Genomic DNA, 16305 nt, shown 5'->3' with positions numbered 1-16305 from the left:
AAAAACATCAGCCATGTCATCTATAGATTTTCTGTCAGTGCGAAAACAACACTTTCTGACGAGGCATAAAGATCATTATTTCAGCGATTGATTTGACATTAATTCTATGACGTCACTACACGGCCGACAGCGTTTTGGGTGGCCAAAATTAAAAAAAATATATTTACATTTTTGAATTAAAAATACGTAGTCATCATACACATTTAATACCCAAAATCATTAAATATTGGTTTCTTATGTCAAATATTACAGAAGACAAATCATTTATTGTGCCAAATTAGATTTTTTTTTTATTTTTTTATTTATATCATAAAGAAAATTACAAAAATCTTAAGAACTAAGATGCGCCACAGAAACTTGTAAGAAGTTTATGCGTGGTGCAAATGCATCACTCCGCTCAACTGCACAGACAATTAGTAGGTACCTACATATTATAGGTTACGGCGAGTAAGTAATTGGTACAATGCCCCAAGGGCTTATTCTAGGACTAGCTTTTACCCGCGGCTTCGCCCGCGTAATAAAAGTATTCTTATTGAAACGTTTACAAAAAATAAGATTTTCATTTGGATCCGTAGGTTTCTTTGTAGGTACATCTGTCTGCGATTATTTCGATTAAGGTAAAGCGGGGCAATTATCGACTGGCGGGCCATTGTAACTGATCTATTTGCTGTACGGTCCGGTTTTGGCTGATTGTACCTTACACCTATTGTTTTTAAAGAAATTCTTGCAATTATTGTAGAATTGTTACACAGCGTAGGTAGTAGGTACGAATATGTATGTATTTTACCTATATTAATATTTATACTGGGGAAACTTCATACAACCCACATAGCCAGTATCTCGACGCTATGGTCGGTAGGGTAAAAAGTACTTCCTTGCATTATCGCTTACAATTTTTTCCATTTTGCTTATACTTATTGCAAACGTAAACATATAAAAGGCAAGCAAACAACGATCTTCTTACAGCACATTGAATGTAATAGTTATTACGGATGCAGGATACTCGCCGATGCCTACATACTAATACCTTCCCACTGAGCCACCTGCATTTTACACTGCCTAGATATCGATTGCCGACCGATTATTCCGACCCCAATCCCTATTCTTATCCCCGTCCCTATCTCTATCTTTGTCCCCGTCCCCGTCCCCGTGCCGTCCCTGTCCCCGTCCCTCCCCTATCCCTATCCCCGTCCCTATCCCTATCCCTATCCCTATCCCTATCCCTATCCCTATCCCTATCCCTATCCCTATCCCTATCCCTATCCCTATCCCTATCCCTATCCCTATCCCTATCCCTATCCCTATCCCTATCCCTTCCCTATCCCTATCCCTATCCCTATCCCTATCCCTATCCCTATGTCCCTGTCCCTGTCCCTGGCCCTGTCCCTGTCCTTGCCCCTGTCAAATTATCATGCTAGGAGGTGAACTTTAAAAATATCCTTTCTTAGTGCTCCTCTAAGGAACTTCCGTGTCAATTTGGAATCTCTTGAACCAGAAGTAAAGATAAAAACTAAAGCTATACTTATGGCTATTTTGGATATTTTAACCCCATTGCACAACAACAGGGGAGAAAATTTCTTTTCCACCTCATTAGATTTTAAAATCGTTGTATTTATCGTAATCAGCGACCCGATAAACCATAAAAACGATACCCATATTGTGTTTTTGATTTTACCCCCTTTACACCCCTTTAGGGGTCAAATTTTCATAAAACCTGAAACATGTATTTAGTCATATGTCTTTAGGAATCCTCCTGTGAAGTTTCGTATAAAATAGTCAAACTAATCTTGTTTCCCCATACAAACTTTGAACCCCCATTTCACCCTTTTAAGAGGAGAATTTTGAAAAATCCTTTCTTAGTGTTCCTCTACGCCATATAAGGAACCTATGTGCCAAATTTGATATCTCTAGGACCAGCGGTTTCGGCTGTGTGTTGATATGTCAATCAGTCAGTCAATAATATATCTTCTTTTATATATTTAAACCCCATTGCACCACAACAGGGGAGAAGGTATTTCACTTCCGCCTCGTTAGAATTTAAAAACGTTGTATTTATCGTGATCAGCGACCCGATAAACCATAAAAACGATACCCATATTGATTTTTTGACTTTATCACCCCCTTTTCACCCTTTTAGGGGTTAAATTTTCAAAAATCCTGAAACACGTATTCAGTCATATATCTTAAGGAATCTTCCTGTGAAGTTTCAAATAAAATAGTCAAACTAATCTTGTTTCCCCATACAAACTTTGAACCCCCATTTGACCCCCTTAGGAGGTGAATTTTGGAAAATCCTTTCTTAGTGCTCCTCTACACTATATAAGGAACCTACGTGCCAAATTTGAAATCTCTAGGACCAGCGGTTTCGGCTGTGCGTTGATATGTCAGTCAGTCAGTCAGTCAGTCAGCTTCTTCTTTTATATATTTAGACTAGCTTTTACCCGCGGCTTCGCCCGCGTAATAAAAGTATTCTTATTGAAACGTTTACAAAAAATAAGATTTTCATTTGGATCCGTAGGTTTCTTTGTAGGTACATCTGTCCGCGATTATTTCGATTAAGGTAAAGCGGGGCAATTCTCGACTGGGGGGCCATTGTAACTGATCTATTTGCTGTACGGTCCGGTTTTGGCTGACTGTACCTTACACATATTACTATTGTTTTTAAAGAAATTTTCGCAATGATTATAGAATTGTTACACAGCGACCACAACGTAGGTAGTAGGTACGAATATGTATGAATTTTACCTATATAAATATTTATACTGGGGAAACTTCATACAACCCACATAGCCAGTATCTCGACGCTATGGTCGGTAGGGTAAAAAGTACTTCCTTGCATTATCCCTTACATTTTTTTCCATTATACTTATTACAAACGTAAACATATAATAGGCAAGCAAAACAACGATCTTCTTACAGCACATTGTAATAGTTATTACGGATGCAGGATACTCGCCGATGCCTACATACTAATCCCTTCCCACTGAGCCACCTGCATTTTACACTGCCTAGATATCGATTGCCGACCGATTGTTCCGACCCCAATCCCTATCTTATCCCTATCTCTATCCCTATCCCTATCCCTATCCCTATCCCTATCCCTATCCCTATCCCTATCCCTATCCCTATCCCTATCCCTATCCCTATCCCTATCCCTATCCCTATCCCTATCCCTATCCCTATCCCTATCCCCCTATCCCCTATCCCTATCCTACCCCTACCCTATCCCTATCCCTATCCCTATCCCTATCCCTATCCCCCTATCCCGATCCCTATCCCTATCCCTATCCCTATCCCTATCCCTATCCCTATCCCTATCCCTATCCCTATCCCTATCCCTATCCCTATCCCTATCCCTATCCCTAACCCTAACCCTATCCCGTTCCTGTCCCTGTCCCTGTCCCTATCCCTGGCCCTGTCCCTGTCCTTGCCCCTGTCAAATTATCATGCTAGGAGGTGAACTTTGAAAAATCCTTTCTTAGTGCTCCTCTAAGGAACTTCCGTGTCAATTTGAAATCTCTTGAACCAGAAGTAAAGATAAAAACTAAAGCTATACTTATGGCTATTTTGGATATTTTAACCCCATTGCAGAACAACAGGGGGAAACGTTTCTTTTCCACCTCATTAGATTATAAAATCGTTGTATTTATCGTGATCAGCGACCCGATAAACCATAAAAACGATACCCATATTGTGTTTTTGACTTTACCCCCTTTGCACCCCTTTAGGGGTCAAATTTTCAAAAAACCTAAAACATGTATTAGTTATATGCCTTTTAGGAATCCTCCTGTGAAGTTTCGAATAAAATAAACAAACTAATATTGTTTCCCCATACCAACTTTGAACCCCCATTTCACCCTTTTAAGAGGAGAATTTTGAAAAATCCTTTCTTAGTGCTCCTCTGCGCCATATAAGGAACATATGTGCCAAATTTGAAATCTCTAGGACCAGCGGTTTCGGCTGTGTGTTGATATGTCAATCAGTCAGTCAATATCTTCTTTTATATATTTAAACCCCATTGCACCACAACAGGGGAGAAGGTATTTCACTTCCGCCTCGTTAGATTTTAAAAACGTTGTATTTATCGTGATCAGCGACCCGATTAACCATAAAAACGATACCCATATTGATTTTTTTACTTTATCGCCCCCTTTTCACCCTTTTAGGGGTTAAATTTTCAAAAAACCTGAAACACGTAGTCAGTCATATGTCTTAAGGAATCTTCCTGTGAAGTTTCGAATAAAATAGTCAAACTAATTTTGTTTCCCCATACAAACTTTGAACCCCCATTTGACCCCCTTAGGAGGTGAATTTTGGAAAATCCTTTCTTAGTGCTCCTCTACACTATATAAGGAATCTACGTGCCAAATTTGAAATCTCTAGGACCAGCGGTTTGGGCTGTGCGTTGATTTAAGTCAGTCAGTCAGTCACTCAGGACTTTGCCGTTTATATATATAGATTAGGTCAACTATTAAGTTTTATGCTTAGAGTTTTTATATGTGGTGCATTTGTTAAATAATAAATAAGATGTAGGTACCTACGTATTACAATTTCAATAAAGTAAGATATCTAGGTACTTAACAAGCATATGGCAGGTGGTAACACCTGTCCTCACACGCCTGTTATTTAATATAAAATTTCTTAAACGCGTTTTTACAACTATGTTTATTCCCTAGGCTATTTAAAGATATGAGTCTAGTAGCCTGTTTCATACAAATTTTAACTTGATGTCTTAAGCTGGCTGGTAGAAATTACCTACAAATGATGATTTTGAATCATAAATATTGAATAGATTATGATGATGATATGATGTATTGTAGTCAGTATTTTGTTCGTCTTGGTTGGTGTGGTGAAAAATTTTGTGTTTCACTTGGTGGCAAAGTTTGTTTAACCTTCGTGCCTTGAAACCCTCGCAACGCCTAAGAATCTCAAGATTCCACTTTTTGAACCTTCAATATTGGAATCTTTCGCTTGCTCGGGTATCAATATTGGCACGTGCGGTTAAACAAAAACTTTGCCCCCTTGTAAAACAAATTACTATTTTTTATTTTTTTCCTAGTTTACCTTGATTGTTTTTTTTAAGTTGAATGAATAATAATAATGAGTAGAATGAATGAATAAAAAATAGATTTTTTTCATTTTCATAAAACACCTCTCTACGCTCAGCTTACTAAGGGATGAAAAAAATTCAGTACAGGTGGTGTTTTTTAACGCAAAAATATTTTTCAGTACAGATGGTGTTTTTTTTACGCACTAGTGCGAGAAGTGGTTCATTATATGCCAGGTCGAAACTTCGGAGGCTCATCTGTACTGAAAAACGTCGTACGATACACGTGCGAAAAGGAAATTCGTAACTCGTGTCGATTTAAAATTTTGTCGTGTTTTAATTTATCGCCACTCGTTTCCTTTTTTACGCACTTGTATCGTAATGTAGTATTGTGTTGTTGTGTAGGTAAGTATAATATGTATGTTTATGTAAGATGTGATAATGTCAGCGTGGCGTGGGTCTGGTGGCGGCCGGGGCGGAGAAGGCGCGCGGGCCGACTCCGGGCAAGGTGACGCTCGACGACCTGGAGGGGCCCGGCAGCATCAACGGCGTCCCGGCGCTCGAGTTCAACATCGACACCATCGAGGACAAGCCCTGGAACAAGCCGGGAGCCGACATCTCGGGTAGGCTTCACCCTCTACTGCACGATCCGCAGCCCCCGTCCCCTCACGCCCCTTCAGGGGACCATGTGTGGACCTGACGATGGCGATTGGTTCTACCATACACTACATAGACACATCCTTATCAAGCTTTACAAAGAGCGCGTGGCGTGGTCACCAAACATATGTACAATAGGCTAGTTTCCTACTAAGCTTCTTTTTAAGAACTGTCAAAACGATTTGCTAATATCAAAGACATATGTAACTCCGTATAAACAGCTACAGTCTAAGAAAAAAAACGTACCCCAGAACAGAACCATATAGAAAAAGGTACGGTGGCCTAGATGGCATTACACCTTTGGGGGACGCTCGGCTAGATGACGCTAATATTAATATTTGCCATTTTAATACATATCAAGCTAATAAATTAATAATATAGGCCAAATTGTCAAAACTGAGGTTTAAAACTTTTAAGCTTGTGTCGAGAAATGGTAGTCTATGCACTGTGATTACATATTTTATATAGACAGTTACTCTCTACACCGTGTTTCATTTAACACTAAAAACCTGAAAACAGTTTGTTTCTGAATCGAGAGTAGAATCGATTGAGCTATGTCATGGGGGTAATATTTTTATTTAAATTAGTATTATTAGTTATTTTTTACGTGCCTATTCTATTGTACTTGTAATACAACATTGTGTATATCGCATTGCTAGAGGTTTTTTACCTTTTTCAGTATTTAAGGGTATTAATACTGGCCGGTTACTTGGACGATTATTTTTTCCGCTACGAGTTTGACGTTGTTTGTCAGTTCAACCTTAATGTTTATCATAAGTCATAACAAATTGAACTCGTACCTAATTACAACCTTCTCATTTTGAATATTGGGTTTAAATTTGCTTACTGCGATTACCTGTCCAATTTGAAGTTTACTGTGACAAAGCTTTAAAGTGTTTTACAGTGACATCTTAGCTGTCTATTGGTAAACCTTATGTCGTTGCAGTAACATACACAAATAAATAGTCTTATGGTTTATGATGGTAGTTAGCAATTATTTTATTGAGTGTAGTGTAGAGCTAAAAATCAAGTAAAGCTGTACAGAAAATTAAAAATTCAATTTAAAAAAAAGTAACCATCAGATTAAAAGATGAACACTCTAGATGAGTTTAAAAAAATAAAAATCAGTTGGGGTGTCTGAGGTTTTGAGTGATACCGGAAACACGTTGTATAATACTTGATCCTCTTTGCTAATATGGAATTACTGTGAAATACTGAGGAGTGACGTCACGGTCAATTCATTTACTTTATATCTTTCTCTTTGACTTATTAAATAGAAATTATTTTTAAACATAACTACTGTCCATATATTTCTTCTAATTATCTAGTGCTTTATTTCGTCCACTGCATAAAATATTTTATTTGAAGTGTAGGAAACTAGCCTATTTCTGTCCGTCAGGATGTCTGAATAGTCACAACATTTGCACCAAATAACTGTACCTAAACTGTACCTATAGCGAAGAAAACTATACCTTAAGCAATTAAACATTAAATAGATAGTTACATAGACACGCCGTTCTGACGTCAGCTTACAGCGTGCATAGCCGTGTATCGCCCCATCGTGTGGGAACTATGTTCTGGAACATACTATATCAATAAACTGTACCTAAACTGTACCTCACTAAACAGCCAAGAATAACATTTAAATCACACATGAATCACATGATATCGGTCAACTCAACAGCAAAATTTTTTTTACTGCTCTCATTTACTTAAATAAATTACCTGTATGTTTGCCGATCAATTTGCAACAGGCGCTTGTTTTCTTTCGGCTGTCTCGTAATACATATGATATTATTACAATATAATCGTCATCATTAGGCCTTGTGCATCTTTACAGATGATTTGAGCAGCATCTCTGATTGAGCGACAGCGCCGCTTGTGGCCATATAATCCAATTCGTGATCGGCATAATCTACCACATAGTGTTACGTGAAAACAAGCGCCTGTTGCAAATTGATCGGCAAACATACATGTCATTCATTTAATTATATGAGAGCAGTAAAAAAAATGTTGTTGATTTGACCGATATCACGTGTGATTTGAATGTTATTATTGGCAGTTTAGTGAGGTACAGTCTCGGAGGAAATATAAACTGGAGTAGCCTTCATGTTGCGTCTACGTACAAATAATTCTGCCAAGATTCGCGGGAGGTGAGGAAATAACACATGTAAAGGAGTACTCACAAATGCAAAAAATATTATTGTCAATACACACGCACATTATGATAAAAATATAACACATGCTCATTATGATGCACACAGACATATCACACATGGAAATGCTTCGTAGAAACACAGTGTATACGGACACTAAATGCGCACGTGTGTGTCTCAAACTATAGGGATGAGGCAGGCATCGATAACTGAAGTCGATAATAATTAATCAAGCAAATTATAATGATGTCGTTGTTTTTTTTAGATCTGTTATAATCATATTAAGATTCACTAATGACAATCCTGGGTAGAGTGGGTAGTAGTAGGTATCACGCGGGTGGACTAGCGATGGATAATAGGATTAGTAGGTAAAGAAATATTTGACATTTTGACAAAACATTAATTTATTTTTCCAGACTAACTAATCAACAACGTTTACTGCGGTTGGTGGTACTAAATCATTATAGACAAACTTGGTTAAATAAATAAACTAGAAATGGTTTAGTCTTCATTAACTGTTATCAATACTGGTTCAAAGTGAAAAGTTTATTAAGTACATGTAATAAAACTCAAATCATTCTCTTTCAGAAAATTGCAAATATATTTCAAATGAATTGTGTGATCAAGGTTTGCAAATCATACTTTTTTATCGATAGTTGGTATTTCATCGACCATGCCCACATCTCTACGACCAAGTCTCGGGCAGGTAATTTTTTTAATTTTCAATTATCCATGTCAATATTATTATATGCTCTATTCTAATTGCAATTAGGTTAATTCTTATAAAATATAAAAATTAAGTCTCGTGGGGAGTGCGCCTTTTCTAGATTTTTATGAATAAATTGATATATAAATATGGACCCTATTTTAAACCACATTAGGTAACTTCTTAAACAGCAAAAAATCGAAGTCTCGTGGGGAGTGTTCGTGACGTAATTTCTACCCACCAACAAATTTCAAATCGATTGCATTCGATCACATAAATCGATATTCGATGACGTATGACAAAAATATTATCATTTAGATAATAAAAACAGTAATACAACAATATTAAAATTACTTACAAATGGAATGTTATGGCATCTTTTTGTAAACTTAAGGTATTTGAGCGCTTATTACAAGTGTTCACAGCACACGCGGGCATTTTTAATTACCAGTGATATGTGTCGTGGCGATTCTGTGAATGAGCATGAATCGATTGTGAAATTGTATTTACGTGAGGCGTGTCTATGTAACTATCTATTTAATGTTTAATTGCTTAAGGTATAGTTTTCTTCGCTATAGGTACAGTTTAGGTACAGTTATTTGGTGCAAATGTTGTGACTATTCAGACATCTCTCACGCCATCCTGACGGACACGCCTATTTTACGTAAGTAGCATCTTGACACCCTATTAACGGGTGATAACAAAAAAATGAGAATACATTTGACAGGCACTTAAAGAAAACTCTTTAGATTTTATTAAAAACTTGGCATATATATATTGAATATATAGAAAAATACCTAGCGGTAAGTGCGCGCGACTTTCGTTCTGGAGGTCGCGGGTTCAAACCCCGGCTCGCACCAATGAGTTTTTCACTTATGTGCGAACTGCGAAATGACATTTGATATTTGCCAGTCGCTTTTCGGTGACGGAAAACATCGTGAGCAAAACCGGACTAATTCCCATGAGCCGTGGCAAAATGCCGGGATAATGCAAGGAGGATGATGATATAGAAAAATAAGTATATAATAATGTAATGGAGATTGGCATAGGGACCATGGTAAAACTGTAAATCGGAGCTTGAACATGATGTTCGTAAAAGACCGTTGGAAGATTTTTTTTGTGCATCTTTCGCACACATGTCCTTTTTAGGGTTCCGTACCAAAAAGGTACAAAAGGAACCTTTATGGCGACGCTCTGTCCGTCTGTCTGTCTGTTTGTCACATTTCTAAATATATCGAGAACTACTTATGCTATCTATCGACCTGAAATTTGGAATATTTATGAACATGGTGAACCTCTACAAGCTGAAAGTATTTTTTTTTTATTTATTAATATTAATTATAGAAAATGGCCAAAAAGGGGGGAAACAATAAATGTCAAGTTACTAGGGAAAGTGGGGTATCGTTAGAAAGAGCTCAAACTGTACATATCAAAACTACTTTTATAATTTTCTGTTGTGGAAAAAAAATCGTTTTTTGAAGGAAAAAGTTAACCCCCTCCCCCCCTTATCTCCGAAGTTTACCAACGAAAATTTATGAAATTTTGACCAAATATGGCTGTTATAATAAATATTACAGGAAAAATAAAATCGTACACGTATCTTTAAAACTTTTTTTTAATTTATAAAAACTTTTCAGATTTATCTTTTTGTAATTTCACCACCCTTGCGGGTGTTTATTGTACCTGTAATTTTTACAGAATAACAATAAAAGTACTTGCTTTAAAATAGAGGAAAAATATTAATATCTGTTCCTGCAATAAATAATTATCCCATAAAAATCATCTTTCATGCTTTAAGCTCGCGCACATTAGTTTACTTAATTTACCGATAGATGTCGCTGTACGTTGAGCGCTCATTTCCTACATCGCGTTTTTCCTGATACATTATAATGGGGTCGGGTTAGGATCAGGAGCGTCCTGACGACAATGTTGTAACGTAAACTATTGAAGTCTAATTGTCTTGATTTTCTTTGGACGTTGTTTAGTAATAAAATTGTATATTAAATAGTACTTTTTATGTGGGAAATTGAGTTTGAGGAATTTAGTCAGTCTGTAGTTATATGAATAACATTTGATGATTCAACTATTGAAAGTTTGTACGGAACCCTCGGTGGGCGAGTCGGACTCGCACTTGACCGGTTTTTTTTAATTAATTGGGTAAAATTGTTAGCTTTCTAATTGTTTTTAGTTACCTATGCTTTACGTCTTTCTGGTGTAGTAGAAACATCTCTGGTAAGTACCGTTTATTTCCAATAATATGAGTTTTACTAAAAGGTAAATTTCTTTATTCGTCCAAAAATGAACGATTTCCTTGAATCATTGCACGTCATCCAACGACATTGCGACGTAACAGTCGATTTTTGATCGTGTGTGGATTCCGGTGCCCTCGCCTACTTTCTGTATTTCAGACCAATCGTTTTTCACGATTTACAAATATACGAGTAAGTATATTTGAATTTTATAGCGACATATCGTTGGCCTATGGAATTTTTATCATTAAAATTACTGTGAAGTAACTTCAACGCCCTCTTGGTCATAATCTTGGCCGGTCGACTGCTGCCACCTCTTCGAACTATTGCCAACGTAACTATGAACTGAATTCTATTCTATTGAATAACAGAATTCTATAAATGGTAGAAATTGCCACGTTTCCTTGCTAAAACGGTCCACTGTGAACTGTTTACAGACGTGAATGTTAGTAAGTCTAACAACGTACAACGCGTAGTTTCAAAGCTTCTTGCAATTCATGCCATATTTGAGCAACAAAATGGCTAATGAAAAAAACAAATTACAATTATGTTACAAAAAAGAGATAGCAACAACTTCTAGATCAAACATTTTTTAATGTTGACTTACTCTAGAGCTGCATAAATTTATTCTCATTTTTTTGCTATCACCCGTTATATATAACATCTCAGGTTCAACATTAAAGGACTCCATTATAAAAAATCTAAAATTACTCGAGTGCTGGATATAAGGTTGTAAAATGAAAATGTTGACACAACCGGACGACGCGGATGCTCATCCATACCTACTAAACTACCACGGGAGATCATAGGTATGATTGATGACACGGATGACTGTGAGTTATGCCTTTTTAACAGTTTTTTTGACGTTTTCCTCAATTTTCTCTTCTCTGATGTGTGTAATTCAATATATTGGTAATAAGCGTCAAGCTTAAATATATGAGTGAGTAATAATTCCAGATTACTTCAACTACGGGTTCAACGAAGTGACGTGGAGTGCGTACTGCGAGCGGCAGCGGCGCATGCGCGTGAACGAGGCGGGCGTGTCCCTGCTGCAGGGCGCGCCGCCGCGCCCGCCGCCGCCGTCCGATCCGCACCGCGCCCGCCCTCCAGGTACGACCACCTCCACCTCCCGCACAACAGTTTATGCTAGGGGTCCAACAAGGAACCATCCAATTCATAAGCAGGGTAACTAGCATAAATTCTCAACTTTTTCTTATTTTTGTATGGAGATTGAAACTTTCCATTCCATAAATAAAATTTTCCTATTTTCTTGCACAGAGAACCTCCTATAGAGTAGCAATAATGTATATTGTGTTCGCGATACGAGTCACCAGTGTTTGGGGTGCGAGGAACGGGCGGGGAATGTGTTAAGCGCGCTGTGATTGGCCGTTTCAAGGACGGCGGGCAGTCGCGCCAGATGAAAAGGGACAGAAGTATGACTGTCCCTCTACTGACGCGTAAGTGGCCAATGTAAGTTGACCTATGCCGGCTCTGAATAAATTATAAATATGACTTATTTGTGGAATGTAATGCCGTCTGTTTTTAAATTTGAGCTTCTTGTTACCTTTACACTACAGGTGGACATCTTTAAGGCATCAAAATACCCTTTCCCAATTTTTTAGTGCGAAAAACACGCGCTGCTTTCGGGTCTGTTACTTGGTCGATACTGATCGGGCACGGCGAGCGCCCGCGCTTATATCAGTGCAAATACTAGGAAGGCTGGCGACCGCGAGTCGTCTTGTAATAGATGTCTATAGGGGTTGGTCTGTGATTTCTTGTGAAACTTTTATGAAATTTCCAAGAACTTATCTTGGAAAGTTTCCGCAACTTGCACATCAGTACACTAGGCTAAACTGGATGTCGAAAAACATCTCTAAGTACATTACATACATACGTATAATCACGCCTGTATTCCATAAAGGGGTAGGCAGAGCACATCAACTACTAAGTTTCAGTGCCACTCTTGGCAAAAGGGGGTTGAAAGAAATCCAGTGACAGGTTGCCAGCGTCTCGCCTACGCCACAATTATTCATCACTAAGTAAATAAGTAACTTAGTTATTTCTTTGGATTACATTACAAAATGAATATTATTAGTTCAAATTAAAGATCGTCAAGGAACAAAAACCAATGAGTCTCTATTAAGGTCAGTGTGGAGAAGACCGTCTACCCGGAAAGACCGTCTATTGACTATAACTTTTGTGTTTATATATCTACGATCTACGCCTCTCACACCTCCGGAGGTATAGCAGTTTTTCATCCTTAATCCATTGGTCTTCAATGCATATCCCTAGGACGAACACTAGTTAACAATAAACTTGATTCGTGTTTCGAACTCGAACATCGAGTTCAACATGGTTCCGCAAAAAATTAAAATAAAATAGAAGCAGTCGGAATATTTGTATATTGTGTATGTAACGTAGTCATTTAATAACCGTTCTTTCTGACTAGTACTATTAATCTACTCAAAACGCGCTCAATTTCGAGTTTTATGTTCTGAAATATGTAACTTAGAAATTGTGCCTACTCAGAAAGTCCGGCATAAAATAGAAAGGCAAGACCGGCATATGATAAACAAGGAGTTGCCAACCTTTTTTAGGCTTTATTGGAAATAAGTCTAGTGTAAACAATATCAATATGTAGGTACGTTTTTGGCTTTTGATAGTTGTACCGTTTTTGATTTTAACTTCGAAATACAGTTTTGATAATGATTCGTATGGACAGAATATATAATAGTACAAGTACAGAAGGCCCACTGCTTTAATGTCCCCGAAATGCCGCCTTTTTTAAATACCTACAAAATTCTTACAAAGAAACGAGCCGCACGCGCGCGGCGTCCGGTGATAGGGTTACCAATGGATCCATACGAATTAATACACATAAAATGTTATACTATTATATTCAAGTCTTGGGTACTTCCTAGGTATATATACTGTATTTATATATTTTTGTTCAAGTTCCAACATCACAAGCCTTATTGAACTTTTCCGTGGGACTTAATCAATAGTAGATCTGTGTAAGAATGTCTTATGGTATTTATTTTATTCAATATGTCTATTTAACTAAGTATTATTAGCCATACCACACGCGGATATAGCTTAAAAATACCTCGCGACGTAAAGTAACAATAGAAAGTGCGAACGTGCATTCCGTGAGAATGCGCGCCACCCCTGAGTAGGCCGCGAACTCGCGGCCGCCAGGATGTACTTGTAGCGCGGCGAAAGAATCGCGGAGTGAGCCGCCCCTGATCATATTTAAGTTGGTAGAATTATCGTAAGTTCTACCCGTTTTTTATTATTTCTGTTTAAGTATATGTAGATTGTGCAACATATTTCAAAAGAGAGTAGGGTTTCAAGTTGGTCATTATTTTTATGATCAGCATTACCCAACAGGGACCGTATGGGTACCCTTTAAAACGGTTTAGACCGACTATTTTACGGATACCCGACCGTTAATTGACATTGCTGACTGTCACTTTGACACAAAAGTCGTCATGGGTGTCGTCAAATATGTTTTCAGTGATGCTGATTTCATAATTAATGACCAATTTGGAATCTGATGTTGTTGACTGTCACTTTCACACAACGGTCATCATGGGTGTCGTCAAATAGATTCTTGGGGCTGATACCAAAATTAAAGACCAATTTAGAATTTGACTTTGCTGACGGTGACTTTGACACAAAATTCGCCATTGGTGTCATCAATAGGTTTTCGGGGGTGCTGATTTAAAAATTAAACACTACTTTGGAATCTAACATTGCTGAGTGTCACTTTGACACAAAAGTAGACATGGGTGTGGTCAAATAGGTTCCCGGGGGTGCTGATTCCAAAATTAATAACCAATCCGGAATCTGACATTGCTGACTGTCACTTGACACAAAAGTCGTCATGGGTATCGTCAAATAGGTTTTTGTGGTTGCTGATTTCAAATTTAATGACCAATTGGAAATCTGACATTGCTGACTGTCACTTTGACATAAAAGTTGTCATGGGTGTCATCAATAGATTTTCGGGGATGCTGATTTCAAAATTAAACACCACTTTGGAATCTGACATTGCTGACTGTCACTTTGACACAAAAGTGGTCATGGGTGTGGTCAAATAGGTTCTCGGGGGTGCTGATTCCAAAATTAGTAACCAATCTGGAATCTGACATTTCTGACTGTCACTTGGCACAAAAGTCGTCATGGGTGTCGTCAAATGGGCTTTTGGGGGTGCTGATTTCAAAATTAATGACCAATTGGAAATCTGACATTGCTGGCTGTCACTTTGGCATAAAAGTTGTCATGGGTGTCATCAATAGATTTTCGGGGGTGCTGATTTCAAAATTGAACACCACTTTGGAATCTGACATTGCGGACTGTCACTTTGACACAAAAGTGGTCATGGGTGTGGTCAAATAGGTTCTCGGGGGTGCTGATTCCAAAATTAATACATTACTCCTTGTTATTACAGAATATAACAATGAACATGATTTTGATACTTATTTCCATATGAAATTACGCGACAACGAGCACTAGACGGTCTTTCCGTACTCAGCGCGCGGGGACGGTCAACCCGCCGAGCCTTTAAAAAATTGATTTTTATTTATTTATTTATTTTTCTTTATTAAGGAAAACAAACAGCATTATATAGTACATCTGTAAATCGTACATTTAGGTGGATCATAAGCCAATGAAGTTTTCACTAATAGGTAACACTTATGTATAAAAGTATGCACAAAGTTATAAATTTAACTAATTCCAAATACAAAGTTATAAATTTAATTTATTTTAGTGTTTTAATTTTTAAGTTATTTTATCACATAACTTTACTTTAATTCACCAAAGTATTATAAAAGCTGCGTAGAATATAAAATTTGCTAGCCCATAGAACCATGCGGATCACTCCAGACTACTTTAATAGTCTAGTTTTATCCACAAACTTTATTTCAAATAAAGTATGCCGGTCTTGCCCGCACTGACCATATCTCTTTTAATTTCATATGATTGCGATTAGCAATCTCTTTGAGTTCCCATACATACGATTTTTTCCTTCCTTATTAGTAATTTATTGTATAAATAATGTAATAAAAACTATAATACATATATTTAAATGTTCTTTATATCAAAGCCTCGGAGCAATACCTATTATTCCTATTAGTGAATTGCACACGATGGAATAGGCAATTCGAAGCCATTATTTAACCCTTAAATGCATGATTGACCCCATGTACCAAAGCAAAATTAGCTCACTGTGGAAGTGTGGAATATGCCATTAGTACCGTTGTCAGTGATTGCTTCTAACTGTATGTGTATCGGACGTTACAGGCCCACCGAGAAACGACGAGATGCAGCCACCGATGGGTGGCAACTACCAAGTGCGGGAAAATACTATACAGGTATAATAACGTTAGTAAAATATTTTAAATAAAGGGTATGACCGGACCGCCATAGCAAAATCGCCCCTGGCTGAATTTAAGATATTATTATGCACGATTATTCGTTGTATAT

At 37.6% G+C, this 16305-nt stretch overlaps 1 protein-coding gene across 3 annotated transcripts in view; it reads left to right on the top strand.

Annotated features, from left to right (window-relative positions):
- The window catches only part of LOC125241846 (pre-mRNA 3'-end-processing factor FIP1-like), a 60771-nt gene that overhangs the window by 17124 nt on the left and 27342 nt on the right, over positions 1 to 16305 (top strand). For all 3 annotated transcript variants that reach the window (XM_048150515.1, XM_048150517.1, XM_048150514.1), the window contains 3 exons: positions 5496 to 5670; positions 11773 to 11925; positions 16123 to 16193. In XM_048150515.1, coding sequence (XP_048006472.1) covers positions 5496 to 5670; positions 11773 to 11925; positions 16123 to 16193 — 399 coding nt within the window. The remainder of the gene's footprint in view (positions 1 to 5495; positions 5671 to 11772; positions 11926 to 16122; positions 16194 to 16305) is intronic.

This window comes from Leguminivora glycinivorella, chromosome Z (assembly GCF_023078275.1).
Source record: "Leguminivora glycinivorella isolate SPB_JAAS2020 chromosome Z, LegGlyc_1.1, whole genome shotgun sequence".
NCBI lineage: Eukaryota > Metazoa > Arthropoda > Insecta > Lepidoptera > Tortricidae > Leguminivora > Leguminivora glycinivorella.
Note: the sequence above shows the minus strand (reverse complement) of the source record. Positions and strands in the feature narration are given on the sequence as shown.